The sequence below is a fragment of the Mastomys coucha genome, unplaced genomic scaffold, assembly GCF_008632895.1.
Source record: "Mastomys coucha isolate ucsf_1 unplaced genomic scaffold, UCSF_Mcou_1 pScaffold1, whole genome shotgun sequence".
Taxonomy (NCBI): Eukaryota; Metazoa; Chordata; class Mammalia; order Rodentia; family Muridae; genus Mastomys; species Mastomys coucha.
The window spans coordinates 20,380,063-20,407,633 of NW_022196891.1; the positions used below are offsets into that span (position 1 = coordinate 20,380,063).

General features: G+C 36.7%; 1 protein-coding gene across 2 annotated transcripts in view; it reads right to left on the bottom strand.

Moving 5' to 3' along the window:
• Dpp10 (dipeptidyl peptidase like 10) overlaps positions 1 to 27,571 on the bottom strand; it is a 716,117-nt gene that overhangs the window by 510,151 nt on the left and 178,395 nt on the right. For both annotated transcript variants that reach the window (XM_031380842.1, XM_031380845.1), the window contains exon 3: positions 6,234 to 6,329. In XM_031380842.1, the coding sequence (XP_031236702.1) occupies positions 6,234 to 6,329 (96 nt within the window). The remainder of the gene's footprint in view (positions 1 to 6,233; positions 6,330 to 27,571) is intronic.

Genomic DNA, 27,571 nt, shown 5'->3' on the forward strand with positions numbered 1-27,571 from the left:
CTATTGTGATTAACATAAAACTAAAGTCAACTTAGAGGAGGAAAGGTTTTATTTGGCAAACAGTTCCAGGTAAAAGAGAAACAGAAGTTCAAGGCAGGAACCTGAAGGCATACCTGACTGCTTTCCCATGAAGCATTTCTTCTGTCCAGGGAACTCCTGCACAGCCAAGAATATATAATTAGCTTGCTCACAAGTCCTTAGCTTTCTTATCCAGTCCAGGACCACCTCTGAAGAACATTGCCACCCACAGTAGGCTAGACCTTCCAACATAAATTAACTTTCAACTCAATCCTCCACAGACATAACCACAAGACATTTTCCTATGGTTGAACCTCTCAATTGAGACATCCCTTCTCAGGTGACTCTAAGCTGTGTCAAGTGGACAGTTAAGCTAACTAGGACAGGAATGTTCCTCATAGATCGTAGAGAGGACAATAGTGGTGGCATAAACATCAGCTATTCCTACAAAGTGAAACATGGACTATGAGATTTTGGAAGAGATTCCAGATAGTAAATTGAGTGTGGACGATGTCCCAGATCACAGTGGTGCTGGGGAGCTCTGAGAGATGCAATTGTTTATGTCACTGATGTACAACATTCAAAGCACCTTGGCAGTTACATGCTAGGGCTTGAATATGTGTAACAATAGACAGTTGGGAGATTGGAGATCCATGAAACTGTGACAGGAAATACATTTTCATTATTATTAGTTTCAAAAATTATGTACACAAATATATTTATTGAATAAAATGGGCAAAAAAGTAGAAGTAACAAAATTACCTATAAACGTCTGTGTCATAAAATAGTGTGAGCTTCTAGGCTATGTACTATGTATTTCATTGTATGTATACATTTCTAAAAAAGACTTCAACTCACACTTTGAAACTTCTACATGGCCACTTAATGATAACAGCATCATTGACTGTGGAGATGTTGTCATGTTGTAGTCTTGGGACCCTAATTGCACCTTATAATTATTACCCTAATTTTACCTTGGGTTATCTTTAGCCATGTTAATAGCCATTTCTCTCCACCTGTGTGTCTGATTAACATCCTTACAGATAATAAATAGAGCCTTTTAAAATGTATTGGCTTTAAAAAATCTAATTTTAAGCACATTAAAAACTAAGAATACTATCAGAGAGCAAGTGAGACCTCTAGAACAAAGTTCTTGATGTAGTTAGTCAATACCGTTATCATCTCTAGCAATGTATTTTAAACCTAATTACTTTCTTCCCTTTGTTAGTATTCAAACTTAATCTAACCATTACCATGTTAAAATGTAGAACTGGAATAATCTAAATTTGTCTTCCTGGTCCATGGTCACTCACCCATGTATAAATTATCTCTTACATTCTTTGATATGGTTGTTCCATTTTCACATTAACACTATTTTTTTTTGTTTTCTATAACAAATATATCATTAATGGTATATCTATTTTAGTGCCTGAAGATGCACATTGATGTACCAAGTGAATCTGAGAGATTATTATACTAGTTATTATGAATGGTTTAAAATATCTGTAAACCAGAAGGTAAGCTCTATACCTAATGATTCAAATCTGCTCTGCAGCAATGAATACCTGTACAAGATCAAGGCAGTCAACATTTCACTATGAAAGTGGGAGGAGCTCACAAAACTGAAATCCAAACCCAGCTGAGGAGCCATTAATATCTGATGTCTACTAACCTGGGGGAGTCAGTTTCCTGAATCTTTGTGGCCCTTGATAAGGAGACAACACTCAAGTAGATGGCATTACACCTGTGAATCCATAGGCAGTGGTTATGGGACTTGGATTTTAAGCAACAACCAAAACACAGATACAAATTGAGGAGGTATGAGAGGACCCTGAGTGGATCTGGGAGTAGTAAAGGGAAAAAGGGTGTGAATTTTATTTAAATATAACTTACACATGTATGAAAATATTAAAGAATGAACTTATTATATTATAAAATAAAATAAGACAGGTTTTGTTTAGTCCCTGCATCTGAAACAGTCTCTAGATTCAACCTTAGGTTTCTGTGTAAATTCAGTGTTATATACTGTCACATGCAGAGTGTATAACATCATCTCTCATAGTGTATTACAAGGAAGGCATTCAGTATTATATACTTCACTGATATACAAATTGATCATCAAGAAAATGTGCAGTGGTTAACAATTTTTAAAAAATAGTTTATTAGATTTAAATGTGGTATAATTAGGAAGATTTCTAAATATGAAAATTTCAAGGACAAAAACATACCTGGGACGAGCCAATTATTTAGCTAACCATGAATCAGCACCCATCTAAAGCTGTCATGACTCCCTCATATACATCATTGGAGAACCATCATAGACAATGAAAATATACATGCCATGGGCAATTAGGAACCATCCTTATCCTTCTCTTGACTGATAATACATTAAGTGTTCATAGGATGACCTCCAAGAATTAAATGAAGCTGTAAACTAAGCTGAGCTTGAAGTCATTCAGGTGATTTTTTATGTTAAGAAGACTGGAAAAATAAGGAGAAAGCCCATCTTTCACTTTTTGATATAATTGCAGCTAAGGAGTTCAAGGTTACCTTTCTTTGGAGGTGGTTCCCACTCCATTATTTTGGCTATCTGTGAAATATATAAATAAAGTATGTACTGACTGTTAGCAAGGGGAGTGAGCATGAACAGAGAACAGATCTATCCATCCTACTTTCTCAGTTCAGTTATGAATGAATGTGTCAGGGAGATAGGCTGCAAACATTAGTGAGCATTACAGAGGATAGTGGTCAATGGAAACAATCAATATACATTGCATAAGGTTATGGAATCTTTGAAAAAAAACTATTTTTTTTTTAAAAAAAGAATAAGAATACTCCAAAGATGTATTTGTGACCCTCCATTTGATTATCAGTTTTTTAAAACATTGGTCCCTAAATTAATTGGAATTTCCTCATGAATTTCATGGCAGGTGAAGGAGAAGGCTGAAGCTCGGCGTCAGCCAGAAGAGGAACTTCTCTGAAAGGAAAGAGATATGACGTGATCCTTAAAGTCTTGCAGTAGACACAGGAACCCAGACAATGATAAAGCAACATGGAAACATCACAGCTTGACCAGTACTGCTAGTTGTAAATATACCTCTTGTTGTCTATTTAAACCTAAACCAGATGTGAAAACCCTAAAGACAAACCTGGGAGGGGGCACAGTTCCAGATTTCTTTGTTCCCCTTCCCAATGTTACCATATTGCATAAATCTCTCTCTCTCTCTGTCTCTCTCTCTGTCTCTCTGTCTCTCTCTCTCTCTCTCTCTCTCTCTCTCTCTCTCTCTCTCTCTCTCTCCTTTTTCTGTTAGTAGTTTGTTTGTTAAAATTAAAATCAGATTATTATGGTTGGATATCTGAACCAACCTGGCTTATGGAGAAATGTCAGAACCCAGGCTCTGATCATAGCTCCAGTAACACTACTACTCTGGAAACGATCATTGTCTACAAACTACAAGTAATAAAGAAGCGCTTTCCATGGTATTTACACAGGCTGCCTGCTTTCAGAACCTAGATTCTGTGTATTCCAGTTTCGAGTACTGCTTTGAAACCAAATTCTTTTATAAACACTATGTCTCCAGTTGATTATAATTTTATAGTTGTAGTAACCTTGCAGTGTTGCCCCCATGCACCATCTCAAGATCAATTTCGCCAGAGATGATTAAAGAAATTGCTAAAATTAACACAAAATATTTGATCTTCAACCTTTAAGAATTATACAAGCAAAATTTGTGTCCACAATATGATGTGAATTTTAGCCTAACATGCACTTCTCTGCTGGGATTTCAGTTCAGTCCTTAGGTATTAAGGCACCATAGTGTCAAATATACACAGGAGTAGAATGCATCTTTGAACAGTACAAGCTAGCCTGAGGAAGGGGGTTGAAAGGTATACTTTTCTTTCTTTCATTTTAAAGTCTCACTACAGAAATGTCTACATTTTGGTTTAATCCCATGTTTACTGGAAAAGATGATGAGTCATAATTTTGAGTTTAGTAATTTTCAATGTCACTAATATTTAAAGCCTTCTGAAATCATCCCTTTGACCAGATAACTTGACAAAATATTTGTTGACAATTATATGGACATTTTACAGAACTGCATCTTGGGCATTTTAAGCAGTGAGAGAACTATTCATCAGGACAGTTCTTGAAAATAATATTTTTATTAGCCTTTTATTTAAAAAACACAAAATACTTATTTGTGAAGAAACTATAAGATTTAAGTAATCATAAAGGAAAGGCAAAATTCTCTAGACATCTGATCTCAAATTTATGAAAAATTTCAAAAGAAAATATGAAAATGTATTAAGAAAATATGTGCTTTGTAGAGATTTCCACCTGTAATACAAACACAAGGACATACAGTTGCATTCCAACTGATATTAACTGATATATCCAGGAAAATGGTAATAAGTGTCAATTAAAGGCATTCATTTAGAAGATACATCCACATTCTTTTTTATTTCTAGAAATTCTTTTGAGGTCAAGTAAACAAGTTTGATTTGAGCCTTACTTTCATGAGAAAAGGTATATTCTTTTAATAGCTTTCAGAAATTAAGGGTTAATTTCTTATTATTAAGACTTTGTGAGGCAGGGTGGTGGTGGCATATACCTTTAATCCTAAAACTTGAGAGGCAGAGGAGGGTTGATCTCTGAATTCTAGGCCAGTCTGGTCAACAGATTGACTTTCAGAACAACCAGAGCTATACAGAGAAGTCTTATCTTGATAAAAGACAGGAGGTCAAAGACTTTATTATAAAGAACTGGCAATAAAAATGTGCCAAAACTAATGAGACCAAAAAAGTCTATTCAATCTCAATTAATATATTTCTATATAATTAGAATAGTCATTCTAAAGTTTTTTTTTTCATTTTTATTTTTTCTTTTCTTTTTCTTTTCTTTTTTATTTATTTTTATTTTTTTTTTTAGAAAATTGAGAGACCCTGCAGAATCTTATAATTACAGAGGTGGATGTTAGCAGCCAAGCATTGGACTGAGCACAAGGTCCCTGATAGAGGAGTTAGAGAAGGGACTGAAGGAGATAAAGAGGTTTGCAACCCCATAGGAAGAACAACCATATCAACCAACTAGACCCCCCAGAACTCCCAGGGACTAAACCATCAACAAAGGAGTATACATGGCTCTAGCTATATATGTAGCAGAGGACGGCCTTGACATGCACCAATAGAAGGAGAGGTCCTTGGTCCTATGAAGGTTCGATAGATTCCCCAGTATAGGAGGATGGAGGGCAGGGAGGTGGGAGTCAGTGGGTGGGTGTGTGGAGGAATACCCTCATAGAAGCAGGGGAAGAGAGGAAGTGAGAGAGTGCTTCCGGGAGGGAGGGAAACCAGGAGAAAGGATAACAGTTGAAAAGTAAATAAAGAAAATATCCAATAAAACAAAACAAAACAAAAAAAGGTGGGCAGTGATGGCACACGACTTTAATCCCAGTACTTGGGAAGCAGAGGCAGGTGGATTTCTGAGTTTAAGGCCAACCTGGTCTACAAAGTGAGTACTAGGACAGCCAGGGTTATACAGAGAAACTCTGTCTTGAAATAAACCAAAAAGTTTAAAAAAATAAAAATAAAAATAAAAATAGAAGAAATGGAGTATAAATAAGATTGTCTTTATTTGATCAAAACACAAAACGTTTTTGGTCTACTATACAAAATAACTTTTAGTTAGAAATAAACAATGAGTGCATCTAAAGAATATCAATAATTAAATGTCAAAATTGGATATCAACATCAACAGTTAGCTGTTTTCTACTTGAGATGATTAGTGAATTCTCAAACAAGTTATAAACTGAAAATTTAAAAAAAAAAAAGACTCATAACTATTCTCACAAACACATTTTTCCTGGTTAGTTTAGCTAGTAACTCCTGTTATTAGCTTCCATTAAGACAAACAAAAGCTCAAATTACAGCAGACAATGTATTTGTTTCATTTTCTTTGTTTTAATGTTAACATTTATTTAAGGAAAATTTAAGGTGACTTATTTCTGGCACAGAAAAAATAAGATCAAGCAAAGAAAAGCAGATAAATCACAGTCAGTTTTACATATTGAAAATAGCTATAGCTATTGACACATTGTTGAGAAATTGATTCTCTCTAGGATGAGGTATATCAGTACATTCACTTCAAGCACCATTTCATTCTATGCTATTTAACAAGAACTCAAAATAACAAGATACATGAAAAGTTCTACTCTTACCATTGATCCACCGAGCTTCTGGATTATGAAGTCCAAACCCTTTTCCCAAAAGTTCCTCTAGTGACAGTCTTGTTTCTGAAGAATTTGTTAGCTCATCTGAAAAGAAAAGAAATACAAAGTCAGGCACTTTTGTATTGTTTTGCTTAAAAATTTGATCTTAAAATTTAAAATATTTTGCCTCAAAATATATGCTAATAAGACATCAATCTGAAGTGAGCATTTGAAATATATTTTGACATTGAAAGAATGTTTCATAGCTTTTGATGTATTTTTCCACAAGGGTCTTATGAAATCCAGACTGTCCTTTAACTCCTGATCATCTTGCCTTCTACTACCAAGTATAAACATTGTAGGAGTAGTACATTACCACATTTGTCCTCAACATTTTAAAATTAACTCTAAGATTTTAACATATAATTGTTTCCATCAATTTAATACATCTGTTCCAAGGTATACTTTAACATTCTACACAAAAACAACCAAGAATTAGTGTTTTGCACTATTCAAGAAGATCCAGTTTTTGACATTTAACCATAAGCCAGTCCTTATTTTCACACTATTTAACAGTAAATTTAGATTTTTTTTTTAAAAAAATATAACTATAAGAGAAGTAAGGATCTTCAGAGGAAAGAGAGAGCATTCTAATCTGAGGCAATTCAAATAAGTAGAATGAATGCAAAATTGTACCATACAATTACTACCTCGCAAATGCTAAGCAAATCTGAGACTTGAATGCCAAGTTCAAAGTCTAAAATGCTAAGAACAAAATAAGTATCATACATTAACCACTGGAAGATGAGCACGATTTGATTTTCGTTTTATATTTCATAACCTAGAGATGGAAAGCTACAGGTGAGTTTAAATTGTTGTTTGCAACATCCTTTTGTTTTCAATGGGTTAGAGGGAGCAATTTGTCACTTTCTTGCAAAATAATAGCATTGTTTATTTGCTGAGTGAATTCTTCTTGGTGACCTTTTAGCTATGACCTTCCCTCTGACTGAAAACAAAATGTCAAAGACATGTTCTAATCTCAGGAGATTTTATCTTTTAAAAGTTCAGCACTCACTATAAGAAGAGCTTGCAGTGGCTTCTCTCCAGTGTCTACAGCAGTCACTCATTTCAAAAACAATCCAGTAAATCCATTAACTAACACTATGAATGCCAAGATAAAGTTTAAAAAATATGAGAATTATCTGAATTCTACTTTAGACCAGATATGCTTATATGGAGATGTGAAAAAAAAAGATAGACAAAGACATACAAACATTCAATTATTTAGAGTAATCAGAAAGGTCAAATTTGAACTTTCTGGGGGCTAGAAAGATAGCCCAGTGCTCAGCAGTTAAGAGTACTTATTGCCTTCCAGAATACAGTTTAGGATGATGAATGTGTACATATGAGCATATGCATGATATATACATGAATATACACAAGTGCAAAGGTGTACTTGATCTTCTAATGAAAGTATACCACTCCAAGTGATCTTAGGTAGAAACTGCTTTTCAAATATTCAAAACAATCCAAAACAAGCATTTGTAATTCTCAAGCATATATTTTTTCTTCTTTATATTTACTGCTGTTTCTATTTGTGTGTGAGGGTGCATATGAGTGCAAGTTCCCACAGAGGGCAGAGGCAGATGTCTGATCAGCTTGAGGTAGAGTTCCAAGTAACTGAGAGATGGACTTGGGTCCTCTGGAAGACCAGCAAGTATTCTTAAATGTTGATCCATCTCTCAAGCCTTTAAACATGTTTTCTTACACTATGGAACACACCACACTGAACCTCTTCCAATTAGGAATCTTTACCTCCCCCACCTACACACACACACACACAAACCACAGCATCTGAAAACTTTTCAATATTTTCAGTGTTGCTGGACAGAATTAACTACTCTCACATTTGATTACATTCTAAATCTTCCATGTTTTGATTTATCATGTAGTTCATTTAACTTCCTATTAATGCTAATAGTTTGATATTATTGAAAACAGAATTCTACCAATGCAGGTGACTATTATACATAAGGTTAGGGACTATATGTATAATATCATAATTTTTCAAAAATTGCATATATTTATGAAATTTTGGAGAATAAAGGTAATATTAATAAAAATTAATGATAATTGATTCTTTTGGTTTTTGCATTTCTATAACTTTATATTTGAATAGTTTTTCATATTCTACCTTTACTAAAGTTTCAATAATCTGTTGTTTAATGTAAATTTTATGTAATTGTATGTTTATATGCAATTCTAGTAGAAAGGTAATACACACTTAACCTACACACTCTTCAGTCAGCTTCTCTCTGTGGAAAATAACATTTTGCTGAATGAGAGCATAGAACGTGGTTGATATTGTAAGTTCTATGCCTCTTGTTGATTTCATTATGTTTATTTGTATTCATTTCCATGTGTGTTTAGTTCTGTAAAATCAATAACAGCACCCATACCAGTTAAGATACAGAAAAGAGTCTACACCTGGGGCTTGTGGATCCTGTATGTTCTACATACCCAACATTTGACAAGCTATGTTCCCCATAGATGATTATAAACAAAAACATTGGGCGAGTCTCAGAAAGACAAGATCATCAACCTTCTCTTGTACATAGAGGCTGAATTTTATACAGACATTTAAGATCCTGTGTGCATGAACTTGAAATGGAAAGGTTCATTGGAACAAAGGAAACAGGAGCCTGAGTGTCATGAAGGATATATGTTCAAAGTACATTATGTATTTACACAAATCCCAGCACCAAGTACAAAGAATATATGTCAAGATAAAATAGTAACAATTTTGAGCTAGTACTATTGTTTGGCTACAGGTGTATAACGAGAAAATGACTCAAAACAAAATTTTGCTAATCTCCTATATCAGTACCTAGCTTAGCCATCATTAGAGAAGATGTTCACAATTAGACAATGTGCAGAGGGTAAATAAGTTGGGAGCACTCAGTCCTAAATGGGTTGTCTTCATCAACCAATCAGGTTCCTCAGTCACTCCAAGTGAACACTGCAAGGTGGCTCACAAACAAACTGATACTAGAATGTATATCACTCTGGCATGCGGTTTCCTCTTTAATGACTTCCATGGAGGGACTTTTAATTACCCCTAATTTCAGAAAAATCTTCTCTAAAATTGAATACTTAGTATTTATTCTGCTTATCTTAGGAAGTGTGTTTTAATATAATTCTCTTGAATTATGTAGTATTTAAATATAAGGTATATCGTATGGTTAGATTAAAAATATGACCTAAATGCTCATATGTTGGAAGAGTGAAATCCCAAGTGACAGAGTTCAGAGGAGGGGAAATCAATGGGTCATGAGGACTCCTGCTTTACCCATGGATTAATATAGTGCTGGGCTTATAGTATGATAGGTGATCAATCAGGGGTGATGGAAACTTAGATATAAGGTATAGTTGAAGTGTGTAGGTCTTCAGTGAGTCCCTATGGAGATATATAGTAACCCCACCTTCCCTCACATTCTCACACTCTCTTCTCTTTCTTTCTCACTATTTCCCATCCCTTCCGTTTTCATCCTTCCCTCATCCTCTCCACGCTGTCCCCTTCTATTACTCTCTATTCTCTTCTATTATTTCTCTATTCTAGACTCCCCTCTCCTCCCCCTTTTCCTAACCACCCTGCACTGACTTTCTCTCCTGTTCTCCCTCCCTCCATCTTCATTCCAACAATATTCTGACTTTCCTTTTTATCCCCTTTCCCTCTGTTCATTTGTTCTGTAGCAATATCCTTCAGCTTGAAAACTTCCCATCCTGGAGCAGGGTTCACTTGAGATTCGGAAAGTTCCAAATAGAAGTTGTCCTATATCCTGGTGTCAATCTTTCAAACTTTGGGGGGTAAACTACTCAAGTAAACCAGGAACTCCCTGAAAGCCAAAAGTCTTACAAGCTGCTGTCTTTCTGAAGGTTAACTCAGCAGTAAGGACAGCTGGGAAGAAGATGCTCTAATCTATGAAGCTGCCTACAACATGTTCATGGAGTTCCAGGGATGCAGCATTTGTGAGTCATCACACATGCTAGAGTGGCTTTCATAGATCCCTGACCACCCATGTTCCTATAAGAAAAAAAAAAAAACCTCAATCTTAAATAACTCTATTATACTTACAGGATTTCCACTCTGATCTGTCCTTAGCTCAATATGGACAGTCACTGAATGCTGGCACATGCCTCCCTAGAAAAACCCACACAGCACTGCCATAAGGTGAGCAGCCACTCTGAGCACCACTCCCCCCTCACCACAATACGGACTATGTCCTGTCTTGCAATATTCCAGAATAGGAGAACCATCAATCTCCATTGATAAGCTTCTAAATCTGTGATAAGAATAAACCTTTCCTTATTTTGAGTTCGATTTTGACCCAGAAATTGGATGATGAGGATTCAAATTCCCCAGTGCATTCAACTCTTTGAATATAGTTGAATATATATATTCAGCTGCTGATATTAGAGCAATCAAGCTGGTGAAACCTTCGGAAGCAGAGCAGAAGTAAAAGGAGTAGATCTGCAGAGACTTTCCTTGGGATTATATTCTGACCCCTGCCCAGATTCTCTCTGTCTCTACCACCATCTGAGCCCTTTTCTCCTCTCTTCTCTTCTCCCTCCATGCTTCCATCTGTCCTTCCCTCATGTCCTTCCCTTTTGGACACTTGTATAACATTATACTCCAAATGGAAAGTATCTTACTTAGGGGTTTTTGGCTGTGAAGAAACCCCATGACCACAGCAACTCTTATAAATGAAAACATTTGATAAGGATTGGCTTAGAGTTTCAGGGGATTGGTCCATTATCATGGAGGCAAGCATGGCAGCATGCAGACAGACATGTTAGCAGAGAAGGAGCTGAGAGTTCTACATCTTAATCAGTAGGCAGCAGAAAAAGTCAGTGTGCCACACTGGAAATAACTTGAGCTTTAGAGACATTAAAGCCCATCTACGCTTCCTCCAATAAGCCCACACCTCCTAATAGTGCTACTCCCTATGGGCCAAGTATCTAAACACATGAGTCTATGTGGGCCGTGGCCATTCAAACCACCATGGAAGGTTTTCATTCCAGGCAGAAAATGCCTTAAGACCCAGGCAGTTCTAAACTAACAAAATAGCTCACTTATGTGCCATGTTTACACATGCTTGTTAATATAAAAGCCAGGGTAATCATTGCCATTAATGTGAAGAACATTGTCTTACCCTGTAAGTCTAGGTTGTGGTTATGAATACCACAAAAGGTCAGAAAATGAATGATGTTGATAATAATAATAATAATAATAATAACAATATTTACAGAACTTTGAAAATGTTTAAAAACTCTCAAATATCTACAGGGTATAGAAGCAGCTAAATTGTTCCTCTTTTACAATGGGAATTCAGTAATGGAACAAAATTGAAAAATTCATTCCTTGTTCTTTCTGGGGTTTAGTCTGTCATTTAAGATCATAGACTATTATTGGCATTCCTGTTCTTCCTCCCCAAAAAGATCCAATCTTATTCTTAAATGACCTTTGGAAATGAGTTGCTGAATAGTCTTAGAAGAGAAAAGTTACATCCCTCCGTCTTGAACAGACGAAAAACTAATTGATAGACACTGAGTTCTACAGTTCCCTTCACAAGAAATAATTGCGTTACTTTTTATCTGGCTTAGTCTTGATATCAGAGGTTCAGAAATATTTCTTTTAATTTAAAAACCCATTTGAAATAATTTCCTGTTAAAACATGAATAAAAGGAAAAATCTAATCAAGTGATTCAGTATCCTGCCCCTGCCCTCCCAACCTCCAGCCAGGAGAAGAAAGTCAGTCTACTTCCTATGCTGGGAATTACCCCTGAGCCCTTCTCCCAGCTCACCGCCACTCCATTGACTTCTCCTGGGCTTTAAACATTGTGTTTTCTTTATGACTTCCTTCATTACCCATAGTTAATGTTGATACAGGGCACTCCCGTAATGTGCTTTCTGTAAAGAATTTTTCGTCCTTAAAGTTTCAATGTATTATTTGTGGAAGGGTGTTGAGGACTACATCTCAGAGAAGTCCCTGTTCTCTCCTCTGACATTGTCGGTGCTGGGACTTCCCTTAGTGAAAAGCACGTTCACCTACTAAGCTAAGACTTATAAATCATTCTCATATGACATAAAAAAAAAAGTTTCCCGCTTTGGCTCGCTTCCTGAAACTGATTGAAAAGGCAGAGAACACACCTTAGGAGTAAAGTTTAGATTATAAAAATTTTAAAAGTATTTGGCATTTGTATATCTTCTAACTGGCCAATCAAACTTAATTGATATTGTGTTTGACAACTAAAGTACTAGTTTCCATTTTATTGTTTTTATTACAATACATTCTCTCAATGTTGAATGAAGCACTACATTGTAGAAAAACTGCTGCCCACATTTACAGAACTGGAAATAATTTGGGATCACAAATTGTTTTCTTAGATTTTATTACATTTTAATTTATTTTCATGTGTATAAATTCATACATGCATGGGCATGTTTTGCATGCTATAGCACACGGTTGGAGGACAAACGACAATTTCTTCTTTTTACCTTCATCAGTGCTGTGACTAGAACTCAGGCAATTAAATTTGGCAACAGATTCTTTTTTTCTTTGTTATTTCATTTATTTACATTTCAAATGTTATCCCTCTTTCCAGTTTCCCCTCCATAAGCCCCTACCCCTCCTCTCTCCCCACACCTTCAATGAGGGTGCTCCCCCACCACCCACTCACTCCTGCCTCAACTTTCCTGGGTCATCAAGCCTCTGCAAGACAAAGGGGCTCACCTGCCAGTGATAAGCCAATCCTCTGCTGCATATCCAGCTGGAGCAGTGGGTACCCCAGTGTACTGTTTGGTTGGTGGTTTAGTCCTTGGGAGCTCTGGGGGTTCTGGTTGATTGATATTGTGGTTCTTCCTATGAGGTTGCAAACCCCTTCAGGTCCTACAGTCCTTGTCCTAATTTCTGCATTGGGGTCCCTGTGCTCAGTGAAATGTTTGTGAACATCGCATCTGTATTCATCAAGCTCTGGCAGAGTCTCTCAGGGGATAGCTATACCAGGCTCCTGTCAGTAAGCACTTCTTGGCATCAGCAATAGTGTCTGGATTTGGTGGCTGGAGATGGGATGGATCCCTAGGTGGAGCAGTCTCTGGACAGCCTTTCCTTCCGTTTCTGCTCTCTCTTTGTCTCTGCATTTCCTTTTGACAGGAGGAATTCTGGATTAATATTTTTGAAGTGAAAGGGTGGCTCCATGCCTCAGCAGAGGGCCATACCTAGCCACTGGATATGGCCTCTACAGGTTCTATCTCCCCTTTGTTGGGTATTTTGGGTAATGCCCTCCCTGTTTGATCCTGGGAACCTCGTGGGTCCCTAGCATCTGGGATTTTATAGTTGCTACCCCCAGTTCGTCCTCCTCCACAGCTACATACCTACTTTCAAATTCCTGACCATCTGTACTTTCCATTTCCTCCCATATCTGAACTGGTCCCCTTTTGCCTCCCCCTCATCTCTCCCTCCCAGATCTCTCTCCCCCTCTACTTCCCAGAGATTATTCTATTCCCCCTAATGAGTAGGACTGTAGCATCCACACTTTAGTGTGGTCTTCTTTCTTCTTGGGTTTCATACGGTCTGTCAGTTGTATTGTGGGTATTCTGAGTTTGTTTTTGGCTAATATACACTTATCAGTGAATACATACCATGTGTGTTGGCTTTTTTCATAGATTTATTTTTATTTTATTTTATGTGTATGAGTACACTGTAGCTGCATAAGACGGCTGTGAGCTATGATGTGTGTGGCTGCTGGGAATTGAACTCAGGACCTTCTGCTGGCCTGCTCTCTCCAGCCCTGCTCGCTCTGGTGTAATTCACTGTAGCTGTGTTCAGACATACCAGAAGAGGGTGTCAAATCTCATTAAGGGTGCTTATAAGCCACCATGTGGTTGCTGGGATTTGAACTCAAGACCTCTGGAAGAACAGTCAGTGCTCTTAACCACTGAGCTATCACTCTAGCCCCGATTTTTTTTAATGACTGGGTTACCTCACTTAGGATGTTATTTTCAAGTTCCATCCATTTGCATGCAAAATTCATGAATGCATTGTTTTTAATAGCTCCATAGTGTCAATGTACAAAATTTTTGTATCTATTCCTCTGTAGAGGGACATCTGGGTTGTTTCCAGCTTCTGGCTATTATAAAGAAGGCTGCTGTGAGCATGGTGGAGCATGTGTCCTTGGGTGCTCTTACCTGATCTGATGATCCATTTTGCTATCCCTGCAAATTATACTTACTGTTACCTAATCTATTAGAAAAGGATCAGGACCGGCAAGGGAGCTCAGCAGATAATGTCCAGTTCTGTACAAATCCAGTGATCTAAGTTCCATTCCTGAAATTCATGTGAAGGTAGAAGGAGCAAACTCACCCCACAACATTGTTTTCTACCTGCACATATATACCAGGATGCAGAGCCCACCACAAATACAAGCATAATGCACATAAATAAGCACATATACAATACATTTAAGAATGGAACATGGAATTTAACAGATTACTTTCAAAAGATGTAATAAATAACAACCAGCTTATTCAATGTAATACATACTCTTAGCCATCAGGATAATGAAAATTAAAATAGTATGTACTTTCATCTCACCCCAATCAAAATGATTAAGTTAAAACAACAGCAGTAAATACAAAAGAGACCAAAACCAAAACAAAACTGAGCCAAAACAAAAGAAAACAAAAATAAACAAACAATAAAAAACAACCACACAATGACAACAAATGCTAACATGGCTCTGGGAGAAAAGAACAACATTCTTCATTGCTGATAGAAGTGTAAATGGTAGTGCCATATGGACATCAGTGTGGAGTTTCCTAAAAATGCTAAAACTTGATCTAGCACAAGATCCAGAAATACTAATCCAGGGCACATACTTAAAGGACTCTACATCTTACTCCAGAGACACCTATCCATCCATGTTCATTTCTTTTCTATTTACCACAACCGAAAGCTAGAAGCAGTTTGGATGTCCATGAGCTAATGAATGGATAATGAAAGAGAGGTGAATTTATACATTAGGTTATTGCTAAGCCATCCAAAACATTAAATCATGCAATTCACAGGTAAACGGATGGAGTTGTTAACCAGGCCCAGGAAGATAGATGGTGCCTTTGGTCTTTCTTTTGTGGATGTTAGAATTGAATCCTCACGTATGTGTGCTATGTTTGGAATTCCCACAGAGATCAGGAAATTAGATACTGAAAGTGATGGATGGGCTTTCAAGGGAAGAGAGATAGAGTACAATGTCATGGAATGGAGACATAGTGGAACAAGAAGAGTTATGTGTGGGGTGAGGGCAGAGTAGAGGAGGGAGATGATGAATGATGACTAATACTGCAACATTTCTTAAAGTCATAAGAAATCTATTTTCTGAAAATATTTAAATAGACACATATCAGGTGCAGCTAACAGATGACAGGACAATAGTGTTGAAACTAGACACTACAAGCTAACAAAGAAAAAAGCCCAGTGCCAGAAACTGGTTATTGATAATGGGTTTGTTGGCATCTGAGGGCATATAGATTCCCAAATATCACAGGATGTTGTCCATGTTCTTGATTGCCAACCAGAAGTTTTGGGGAAAATGATATTGTTCTTCCATAGTGTTCTTCAGCCTTAGATGTAAAGGTTGTATTGATATATCAGTTGGGGACTGCTACCCCCAAATTAGCTTTCTTTGCATTTTTGACCAGTTCTGGATTTTTCTTTAAAAAAACAAAAAGAATATGAGCTACACTTCTCTATGACAATAAGACTAGGTATTTCAAACTTAGTTGGAAATTATGCTGGTTTAGAAAAGTGCTAGCCCTGGCTTCTCACATAGGGTATACGACCATACCAGCCACTGGTAGTTTGATAGCCTGACATTATTCAGCATAAATTCCCTACTATTACCCAGGCCTTAAGTCTAATCAGATAGTTCTCACGTCTTGGCTACCATGAAGATATAAGTTTTTATATCCTTGAACATAGGTTGGTATGCCATTTTTGTTTCTTTCTTGGCATGATGTTTAGTACCTTCAGGTCCTGTGAGATCTAATCCTCAAGGGAAAAACTTCCAGATCAGTTCCAGATCAGTTTCTATGTTCAAAGTGTGTGGCATCTTCAGAAATAAAGTCTTAACTTCAAGCTCTGGGAGTCAACATATAATAATAGCATATATTGTTTTGGGAGTCTCTTGGATGGTCCTGACTAACAGCTTGAAAGCAGGTCTCACATGACTGGAACTGTGAAAGATGAGGCAGAAATGCTGTAAGATCATGTCTGTGACAAGGATTAACACCCTAAAAGCTTAACAATATCAGTGTCTAAACAAGATTACAAAATCACTTGATACACAAAATGGATGTGGGAAATGTCACAAAGTCCCAACTCCCACTACCCAAGAAGACCCATTTTTATAGTCAATGGATGTCAAAAGAGGGAGAATCAGTCTTCACCAAGGACAACCCCCATGATGGGTTAACTAACCCAAATGGTAGTCACTAAACACTAAGTGAAATTAGCATGAAAAAAATATATATGCAGTAATATATATGCATATATTTATTACATATAATATATAACATTATATACATATATATATATATATATATATATATATATATATATATATAAAAGTTCCCTACTATTGGACAGGTCTTAAGTCCAATTAAATAGTTCTTAGTGACTACCCTCAAGACATAAGTTTTTGCAACCTTGAACATAACTAGATATGACATTTTTGTTTCTTTCTTGCATCTTGTATGCTAACTTCAATTTGTATATATATATATATATATATATATATATATATATATGTAAAATAATAAGTCTTGAATTTGAAAGGCAGTAGGAAGATACTAGAATGGGGACAGTATGGGTAGAAATGATATAAATAAAGCACTCATATATTAAGTCTTTGAAAATGATAAACATGAAATTAAAAAAAATAAAAGAGATCCTATCACTGAAGAAACCATATAATTAACTCATAAACCATAAAAAGAAAAAATAAAATGGTAAAGACATGAAAGTTCCATTCTTATTTGTTAGATTTTATACTACTTGGGGTTGCTACACATGTACTAGAAGAGAAATGTAATCATTGCATTTATCAAGCTGTGAACTTTACTATCTACATTAATGACTTGTCTGTCTAACATAAGTACTTTAATCTAGCTGTGAACTCTATCATCTATGTTAATGACTGATCTGTGTAACATGACTACTAATGCAATAGTTGTACAAATGTCAAATAGGTAACCAACACATTTCTTTGATTGCATTTCTGGCTTGCTTCACAAGATTAAGCCCACATCTGACACTGTTATTAGGGCTAAGACAGTGTAGCTAGATAGGTCATAGACCTTTGAGGACAACCTACGATTATTATTCTACAAGAGAGACAAAGTATTAAACTTATTCTTAATAATCTGTTATTGAAGTCATAAATAAGTTCATCTCTCAACCTTTATCATAAAACCTTCTTGTTGCAATAGATGTTGATTAACATAGAGAACCACAGCTCATCAAGGTGTTAAGAAGGAGAAATTTAAAATGCTAAGTGCTGAATGAGACATTGTATCATGTGCATTCCTCCCACAGGGATCGAGGAGGGGAAAGGGAGGAAGTATTGTAAGAGCCAAAGGTCATGAATGCCTATTACAAAACACAGTCTTCTGGACACAGTTCACATAAGAAATAACAGTGAAGATATGGCTTAGTTGTTTTTGAAGACTGAATTAACCAATCAAGTATGTCCTTAGTAAGTAACGTTTTTGAAAAGAAAAACCCTTTCTCATACTTAGTTGAAAATTTGTATAGTTAGGTATATTAACCACATATACATATACTTTAGCTTGCACTAGGTTTAAGGAATAAGAAATGGGTCCGTATGCCTTTGATCTCAACAGTTGGAAGGCAGTGAAATGCAGATTTCTGTGAGTGTGAGGCCAGCTGAGGAGTTGCCTAGGGAATTTCAAGATAGCCAGGGCTGTCCTATGTAGATCCACCCTGTCTTAAAACAAATGAACAAACAAAAACTTCAAAGAAGAAGAAAGGAGGAAGAGGAGGAGGAGGAAGAGAGGGAAGAGAACAATAGAGATGTTGAAGAAGGAGAAGGAGAGGGAGAGGGAGAAAGAGAAAAAAGAGTTTGGGAAGACCTTGATACTGGGACTTGGGAATCATTGAAGGCCAGACAAATTTTTCTCATGGAAAGAGTGAATGAAAAGAAGTCCTATCAATAGTTGAGGAACTATTGTCAGGTGGTAAATACTGAGAAAGCAAGAGTCAGAGTTTTTAATGGTGTAGCCTGCTACGTTCATTATGCTTCAGTGGATGACCACGTATCCAAGAGTATATAGGTAGCACATTTTTTTTATTTGTTATTATTTTTTTTAGATATTTTCTTTATTTACATGTAAATTTCTCCATTCCCAGTTTCCCCTCCAAAAAACAAAGAAACAAACAAAAACAACAAAAACAAACCCCTGTTGCATCTCCTCTCCCCATGCGTGCCAACCCACCCTCTCCCACTTATTGGCCCTGGCATTCCCCTACACTGGGGCACAGAACCTTCACAGGGCCAAGGTCCTCTCCTCCTATTGATGATCGAATTGCAATCCTCTACTATACACATGCTGCCTGAACAATCAGACCCCTCCATGTGCAGTCCTTGGTTGGTGGTTGAGACCCTGGGAGCTCTGAGGGTACTAGTTAGTTCATATTGTTGTTTGTCCTAAGGGGCTGCAAACCCCTCAGCTCCATTAGTCCTTTCTCTAACTCTTTCACTGGGGACCCTGTAACCCAATCACAAAAGAACAAACAAGTTATGCACTCTCTGATAAGTGGTTATTAGCCCAGAAGTTTGGAATACAGGAAGAACAACCCACAAACCACAAGGAACTCAAGAAGAAGGAAGACCAAAAGGTGGACATTTCATTCCTTCTTAAAAGGGGGAACCAAATACCCACGGAAGGAGTTGCAGAGATTAACTATGGAGCAGAGACTGAAGGGAGGGCAAGCCAGCCTAAATATAGCTGTCTCCTAAGAGGCTCGGACAGTACCTGACTAACACAGATGTAGGCAGCACATTTTAAACACAATAGGTATTTTTTAAAGAAGGTCCAAAATTGGGTAGGGAAGGGGGTTAGATCTAGAATGAGTTGTGGGAGATAGATAAATATGATCCAAATACCTTGTACAAAATTCTCAAAATCTAGTAAAACAGAAAAAAAATATAAATGAACTTTTTCTTCCTCAGTAAACTGTGTAGTTACTAATGAATATTTAATAAAGAAGAGTGCGTGTTAAGCTTGGCTTGGTGAGACACATCTTTAATCCTAGTATTCAGAAGGCAGTGGTAGGTGTATCTCTGTGAGTTTGAGGCTAACCTGGTCTACATAGAGAATGCTCACAGATACATTTGGTTATAATCTTATAAATACTGCTGTTCTTGGGGTTGGTTTTATTTTCTTTTGTAAATGAAGGCAGAGAACTCAGCTCAATAAATGTCAGTCATTATTATTATAAAAAATAGGTGGAGCAGTATGAAGGACCTTTAAGTTTTCTATACCAGAAATATACGAAGTTGTTTTTATTGTTCTAATTGGGGGACATAGTTGTTTCATATTTTTATATCCGAAACATGACTATGTGATGTCTCAGATTTACCACCACATTCCATTGGGCAAACATGCTAAAGACAACCTCAAAGGCACTGATATATGTCACATTACAAAAGGCAAGCTCAACATTTTCCCTTGGGCTAATTTGACTTAAACAGAGCCTAAGTATGAATTCTCCATTTCTTTCCTGGTGCTTGCAGTCAGTGGTTTGTGGTTTTCAGCTTACCTGCATTCTGCATCTTATGTTTTTTGGGACTTTCCCTATTGCCTTTATCTCTATATCAGAGGGTATTGCTCTGTACAGTACAGAACAGTACAGAAAGCATCATATGTGGAAGGAATGAAGCACTGCATAGAAATCTTGAGCTGAATTTTAAAGGGATTAAGTTACTGACTCCAGCTGATCCCAGCTAAACAAGAAAGCAAACAGGACTGCAAACATCCCATTATTAAATTATAGCCACATTTTGATTTCCACATTTATAGCAGATATTTGTTGTATGAAACTTATTTCAAAACATTGGCTATTTTTAACAAGTGATTAGCATAGCACACACACATACATGCATATTGCTCTGAGCCAGAGGCACAGAAGAATACATAAGATTAAAGTTGTGCAATAACATAGACTTGTACAAGTTGACTACATGAGAAATCCAAGGCTAGTAAGGTTTGTTGTTTCACAGTTTTTCTCTATTTTATTTTTTATTAGATGTTTTCTTTATTTACACTACAAATTTTGTCCCCTCCAAAAGCTCCCCTACCCCATCCCCCTCTCCCTGCTCACTAACCCACCTACTCCAGCTTAACTTTCCTGGCATTCTGCTACACTGGTGGCATGAAACCTTCAGGAGACCAAGGACCTCTCCTCTCATTAATGCCCCACAAGGCCATCCTCTACTACATATGTGGCTGGAGTCACAGATCCCTCCTTGTGTACTTTTTGGTTTGTGATTGTGACACTGGAAGCCTGGGGGTACTGGTTGGTTCATATTGTTGTTCCTTCTATGGAGCTACAAACCCCTTCAGCTCCTTGGGCTCTTTCTCTAGCTCCTCCATTGGGGACTTTTTGATCAGACCAATGGATGGCTGTGAGCATCCACTTCTGTATTAGTTAGGCACTGGCAGAGTCTCTCAGGAGTCAACTATATCAGGCTCCTGTCAGCAAGCACTTGCTGGCATCCACAATAGTGTCTGGGTTGGGTAATTACATATGGGATGGATCCCTAGCTGGGACAGTGATTGGATGGCCTTTACTTCAGTTTCTGCCCCAAAGTTTGTCTCTGTATCTCCTCCCATGGGTATTTTGATCCCCCTTCTAAGAAGGACCAAAGTATCCACACTGTGGTCTCCCTTATTCTTGAGCTTCATGTAGTCTGTGAATTGTATCTTGGATATTCCAAACTTCTGGGCTAATATCGACTTATCAGTGGGTGCATGCCATGTATGTTCTTTTTGTGATTGGGTTACCTCACTCAGGATGATATTGTCTGGTTCCATCCATTTACCTAAGTACTTCATGAATTCATCATTTCTAATAGCTGAGTAGTACTCCATTGTGTAAATGTACTACATTTTCTGTATCCATTCATCTGTTGAAGGACATCTGGGTTCTTTCCAGCTCCTGGCTATTATAAATAAGACTGCTATGAACATAGTGGAGCACGTGAACTTATTACATGTTGAAACATCTTCTGGGTATATGCCCAGAACTGTTATAGCTGGGTCTTCAGGAAGTACTATGTCCAATTTTCTGAGGAACTGCCAAACTGATTTCCAGAGTAGTTGTACCAGCTTGCAATTCTACCAGCAAAGGAGTAGTGTTCCTCTTTCTTCACAGCCACACTAGCATCTGCTGTCACCTGAGTTTTTGATCTTAGCCATTCTGAATGGTATGAGGTGGAATCTCAGGGTTGATTTGATTTGCATTTCACTGATGACTAAGGATGTTGAACATTTTTCTAGGTTCTTCTCAGCCATTTAGTATTCCTCAGTTGAGAATTCCTTGTTTAGTTCTGTACTCCATTTTGAAAATAGTCATTTGATTCTCTGGAGTCTAACTTCTTGAGTTCTTTGTATATATTGGATATTAACCCTCTATCAGATATAGGGTTGGTAAAGTGTTTTCCTACTCTGTTGGTTGCAGTTTTGTCCTATTGACAGTATCCTTTTTTACAGAAGCTTTGTAATTTTATGAGGTCCCATTTGTTGATTCTTGCTCTCACAGCCCAATACATTGGTGTTCTGTTCAGGAAAATTTCCCTGTGCCTGTGTGCTCAAGGTTCTTCATCATTTTCTTTTCTCTTATCTTCAGTATATCTGGTTTTATGTGGGAGCCTTTGATCCATTTAGACTTAAGCTTTGTACAAGGAGATAAGAATAGATTGATTTGCATTCTTCTACATGCTAACCACCAGCTGAACCAGCACCATTTGTTTAGAATGCTGTCTTTATTTCACTGGATGGTTTTAGCTCCTTTGTCAAAGATCAAGTGACCATAGGTGTATGGGTTCATTTTTGAGTCTTAAATTCTATTCCATTGACCTACCTGCCTGTCACTGTGTCAATACCATGCAGTTTTTAATCATAATTTCTCTGTAGTACAGCTCTGTAGTACAGGTCAAGGATAGTGACTCCCCCAGAAGTTCTTTTATTGTTAAGAATAGTTTTCACTATCCTGGGTTTTTGTTATTCTAGATGAATTTGAAAATTGCTCTTTCTAATTCTATGAAGAATTGATTTGGACTTTTGATGGAGATTGCATTGAAGCTATAGATTGCTTTCCTCAAGATGCCCATTTTTACTATATTAATCCTGCCAGTCCATGAGCATGGGAGATCTTTCCATCTTCTGAGATCTTCTTCAATTTCCTTCTTCAGAGACTTGAAGTCCTTATCATACAGATCTTTCACTTGCTTAGTTAGAGTCACACCAAGATATTTTATATTATTTCTGACTATTGTGAATGATGTTGTTTTCCCTAATTTCTTTCTCAACCTGCTTATCCTTTGAGTAGAGGAAGTCTACTGATATGTTTGCGTTAACTTTGAATGCAGCCACTTTGCTGAAGTTATTTATCAGGTTTAGAAGTTCTCTAGTGGAATTTTGTGGGTTGCTTAATTATACTATCATATCTTCTGCATATAGTGATATTTTGACTTCTTCATTTCCAATTTGTTTCCCTTTGATCACCTTTTGTTGACAAATTGCTCCAGCTAGGACTTTTTGTACTATATTGAATAGGTAGGGAGAGAATGGGCAGCCTTGTCTAGTCCCTGATTTTAGTGAGATTGCTTCAAGTTTCTCTCCATTTACTTTGATGTTGGCTACTGGTTTGCTGTATGTTGCTTTTACTCTGTTTAGGTATGGGTCTTGGATTCCTGATCTTTTCAAGACTTTTACCATGAAGGTGTGTTGGATTTCGTCAAATCCACTTCAGCATCTAATGAAATGATCATGTGGTTTTTTTCTTTGAGTTTGTTTATATAGTTGATTACGATGGATTTCCATATATTGAACCATCCCTGCAGCCCTGGGATGAAGCCTACTTGATCATGATGGATGATTGTTTTGATGTGTTCTTGGATTCAGTTTGGGAGAAATTTATTGAGTATTTTTGCATCTATATTCATAAGGGAAATTGGTCTGAAGTTCTCTTTCTTTGTTGAGTCTTTGTGTGGTTTAGGAATCAGAGTAATTGTGGCTTCATAGAACGAACTGGGTAGTGTTCCTTCTGTTTCTATTTTGTGGAATAATTTGAAGAGTATTGGTCTTTGAAGGTGTTATAGAATTCTGTATTAAACCCATTGATCCTGGGCTTTTTTTGGTTGGCAGACTATTAATGAGTCCTTCTATTACTTTAGGAGTTATGGGACTTTTTAGATCATTTATCTTATCCTGATTTTACGTTGGTACCTAGTGTCTGTCCATTTCATTCAGATTTTTCAGTTTTGTTGTGTACAGGCTTTTGTAGTAGGATCTGATGAATTTTTGGTTCCTCAGGTTCTTTTGTTTTGTCTCCCTTTTCATTTCTGATTTTGTTGATTTGCATACTGTCTTTATGCCCTCTGGATAGTTTGGCTAAATGATTATCTACTTGTTGATTTTCTCAAAGAACCAGCTCCTAATTTCACTGATCTTTGTATAGTTCTTTTGTTTCTATTGCTTGATTTTAGCCCTGAGTTTGATTATTTTCTGATTTCTTCTCCTCTTGGGTCTATTTGCTTTTTCTTGTTCAAGAGCTTTCAGTTGTGCTGTCAAACTGCTAGTGTATGTTGTCTCCAGTTTCTTTCTTTTATTTATTTATTTTTTGATTTAAGTTTTATTGTATTATGATGAGAAGATAATTTCAATTTATCTGAATTTGTTAACATTTAAAAAACATATTTTAAGTAAATAGAATTGTATTACATTCTTCTTTCCATTTTGTACCCCAACTCCTCCCTGAGACCCCCTTCAATACCTGCAATATATTTCATTGTTTTTTATTTTGTCATATTCTTTAAAATTTATATAATATTTAACAATAAAAATGAGTATTATAAAAGCTGTTTGATATATATAAAACAACAATCAATTGAACAGTCTTATGACAATTCTTGTGAACAGAATATTTAAAAAATATACATTTTTCTCAATAAAAATTTTGTATAACTTCAAACATATTTACTGTATATTTTATTTTATTTTTATTTTTTTGGTTTTTCAAGACAGATTTTCTCTGTACAGCCCTGGCTGTCCTGGAACTCACTTTGTAGACCAGGCTGGCCTCAAACTCAGAAATCCACCTGACTCTGCCTCCCAAGTGCTGGAATTAATGGCATGTACACAACCACTGCCTGGTGAACTGTATATTTTAAAATAATACAATGCTACTAGTTTTTTTAAATGAACATAAATAGATAAAGTCTTTTTGTTTGCTTATTTGGTTGGTTTTTTTAGTAGAGCTTAAAATTTTGGCTCTTACAGTGGTACAAACCTAAAATATAAACAATTTTTAGACATTGGAGGTTCATTGTAATAAGGCTGTATTTCAATGACCCTCACATCACCAAAGGATTTTACTTACATGGTAGGTAAGCTGAGAGTTGACAGTTCTGCTGCACCAAGGAATGAATTTTAAGCAAGATTTTTGGATACAGACTTCCTTCTATGGTCAAAGCTATTTGACTTGAGTGAGTGACTTTCTTCTCAGACCACAGAGAACAGGTTACATTCATTTAATAAATAGTGTGTGTATTAAGATGTTCGATCCATGGAGTCATTCACCAATTGTTTCAATGAAGAATGGTTCAGTTACTTTTTGTAGGCATGCAGCGCTATGAGTTTTCTTCTTAGCACTGTTTTCTTTGTGTCACATAAGTTTGGGCATGTTGTGGTTTCATTTTCATCAAACTCTAAAAAGTCTTTTTATTTTTTTATTTCTTCCTTGACAAAGTTTTCATTGAGTAGCATGTTGTTGTTCAGCTTCCATGTGTATTTGGGCTTTCTATTATTTATGTTGTTATTGAAGACCAGTCTTAGTCAGTGGTGATCTGATAGGATGCACGGGATAATTTCATTCTTTTTGTATCTGTTGAGGCCTGGTTTGTGATGGATTATATGGTCAGTTTTGAAGAAGGTGCCATGAGGTGCTGAGGAGATGGCATATTCTTTTGTTTTAGGCTAAAATGTTTTATAGATATCTGTTAAATCCATTTGGTTCATAACTTCTCTTAGTTTCACTGTGTCTCTGTTTAGTTTCTGTTTTCATGATCTGTCCATTGATGAGAATGAGGTATTGAAGTCTCCCACTATTATTGTGTGAGGTGCAATGTGTGCTTTCAGCTTTATCAAAGTTTCTTTTATGAATGTGAGTGCCCTTGCATTTGGAGCATAGATGTTCAGAATTGAGAGTTCATCTTGGTAGACTTTACCTTTGATGAGTATGAAGTGTCCCTCCTTCTCTTTTTTGATAATTTTAGGTTGAAAGCTGATTTTATGTGGTATTAGAATGGCTACTCCAGCTTGTTTCTTGGGACCATTTGCTTGGAAAATTGTTTTCTAGACTTTTACTCTGAGGTAGTGTCTGTCTTTGTTACTGGGATGCATTTCCTGTATGCTGCAAAATATATTGGGTCCTGTTTATATAGTTTGTTAGTCTATGTCTTTTTATTGGTGAATTGAGTCCATTGATGTAAAGAGATATTAAGTAAATATGATTGTTGCTTCTTGTTACTTTTGTAGTTAGCAACGGAATTATATTTATGTGGCTCTCTTCTTTTTGGTTTGTTAAAAGAAGATTATTTTCTTATTATTTCTAGGGTGTAGTTTCCCTCCTTGTGTTGGAGTTTTCCTTTTATTATCTTTTGAAGGGCTGGATTTGTGGAAAGATATTGTGTGAATTTGGTTTTGTCATGGAATACCTTGCTTTGTTCATCTATGGTAATTGAGAGTTTTGCTGGGTATAGTAGCCTGGGCTGGCATTTGTGTTCTCTTAGGATCTATATTGACATCTGCCTAGGTTCCTCTGGCTTTCACAGTCTCTGGTGAGAAGTGGGGTTTAATTCTGATAGACCTGCCTTTATATGTTACTGTACATTTTTCCCTTACTGTTTTTAATATTCTTAATTTGTTTTGTGCATTTGGTGTTTTTATTATTATGTGACAGGAGGAATTTCTTTTCTGGTCCAATCTATTTGGAGTTTTATATGCTTCATGTATGTTCATGGGCATCTCTTTCTATAGGTTAGGGAAGTTTTCTTCTATGATTCTGTTGAAGATATTTACTGGCCCTTTAGGTTGGGAAACCTTCACTCTCTTTTATACCTATTATCCTTAGGTTTGGTCTTCTCATTGCATCCTGGATTTTCTGGATGTTTTGGCTTAAAAGCTTTTTGCATTTTGCAATGTCATTGACAGTAGTGTCAATGTTTTCTATGTTATTTTCTGCCCCTGAGAGTCTCTCTTCTATCTCTTGTATTCTGTTGGTGATGTTTGCATTTATAATTCCTGAGCTCTTTACTACTTTTTCTAACTCAAGGGTTGTCTCCCTTTCTGATTTCTTTATTGTTTCTATTTTCATTTTTAGATCCTAGATGGTTTTGTTCAATTCATTCACCAGTTTGGCTGTGTTTTCCTGTAATTCTTTAAGGGATTTTAATATTTCCTCTTTAAGTGTTTCTACTTATTTACTTGTGTTCTCCCGCAATTCTTTAAGAGATTTTTGTGTTTCCTCTTTAAGGACTTCTACCTGTTTTCCTGTGTTCTCCTGTATTTCTTTAAGAGAGTTACTTTCTAAAGTCTTCGAACAACATCATGAGAAGTGATTTTTAATCCAAATCTTGCTTTTCCTGTGTGTTGGGGTACCCAGGACTTGCTGATGTGTGAGAACTAGGTTCTGATGAGGCCATGTCGCCTTGATTTCTGTTGGTAAGTTTCTTGTATTTGTCTTTTGCCATTTGGTTATCTTGGTGTTAATTGGTCTTACTGTCTCTGGCATGAGCTTGTCCATGCTGTTGCCCTGTAAGCCTGTGTCAGCACTCCTGGAAGATCAACTCTCTCTTGGCTTTGGAACAACGCCAGCCCCTGAGTGCAGATGGACCCTGTCCCCACTGTTCTGCTGCTTCTGCAGGCATTGCACTCATGTCTGGTCCCACCTTAGACAGTCACAGGAGGGAAAATGGTGGTCTCATCT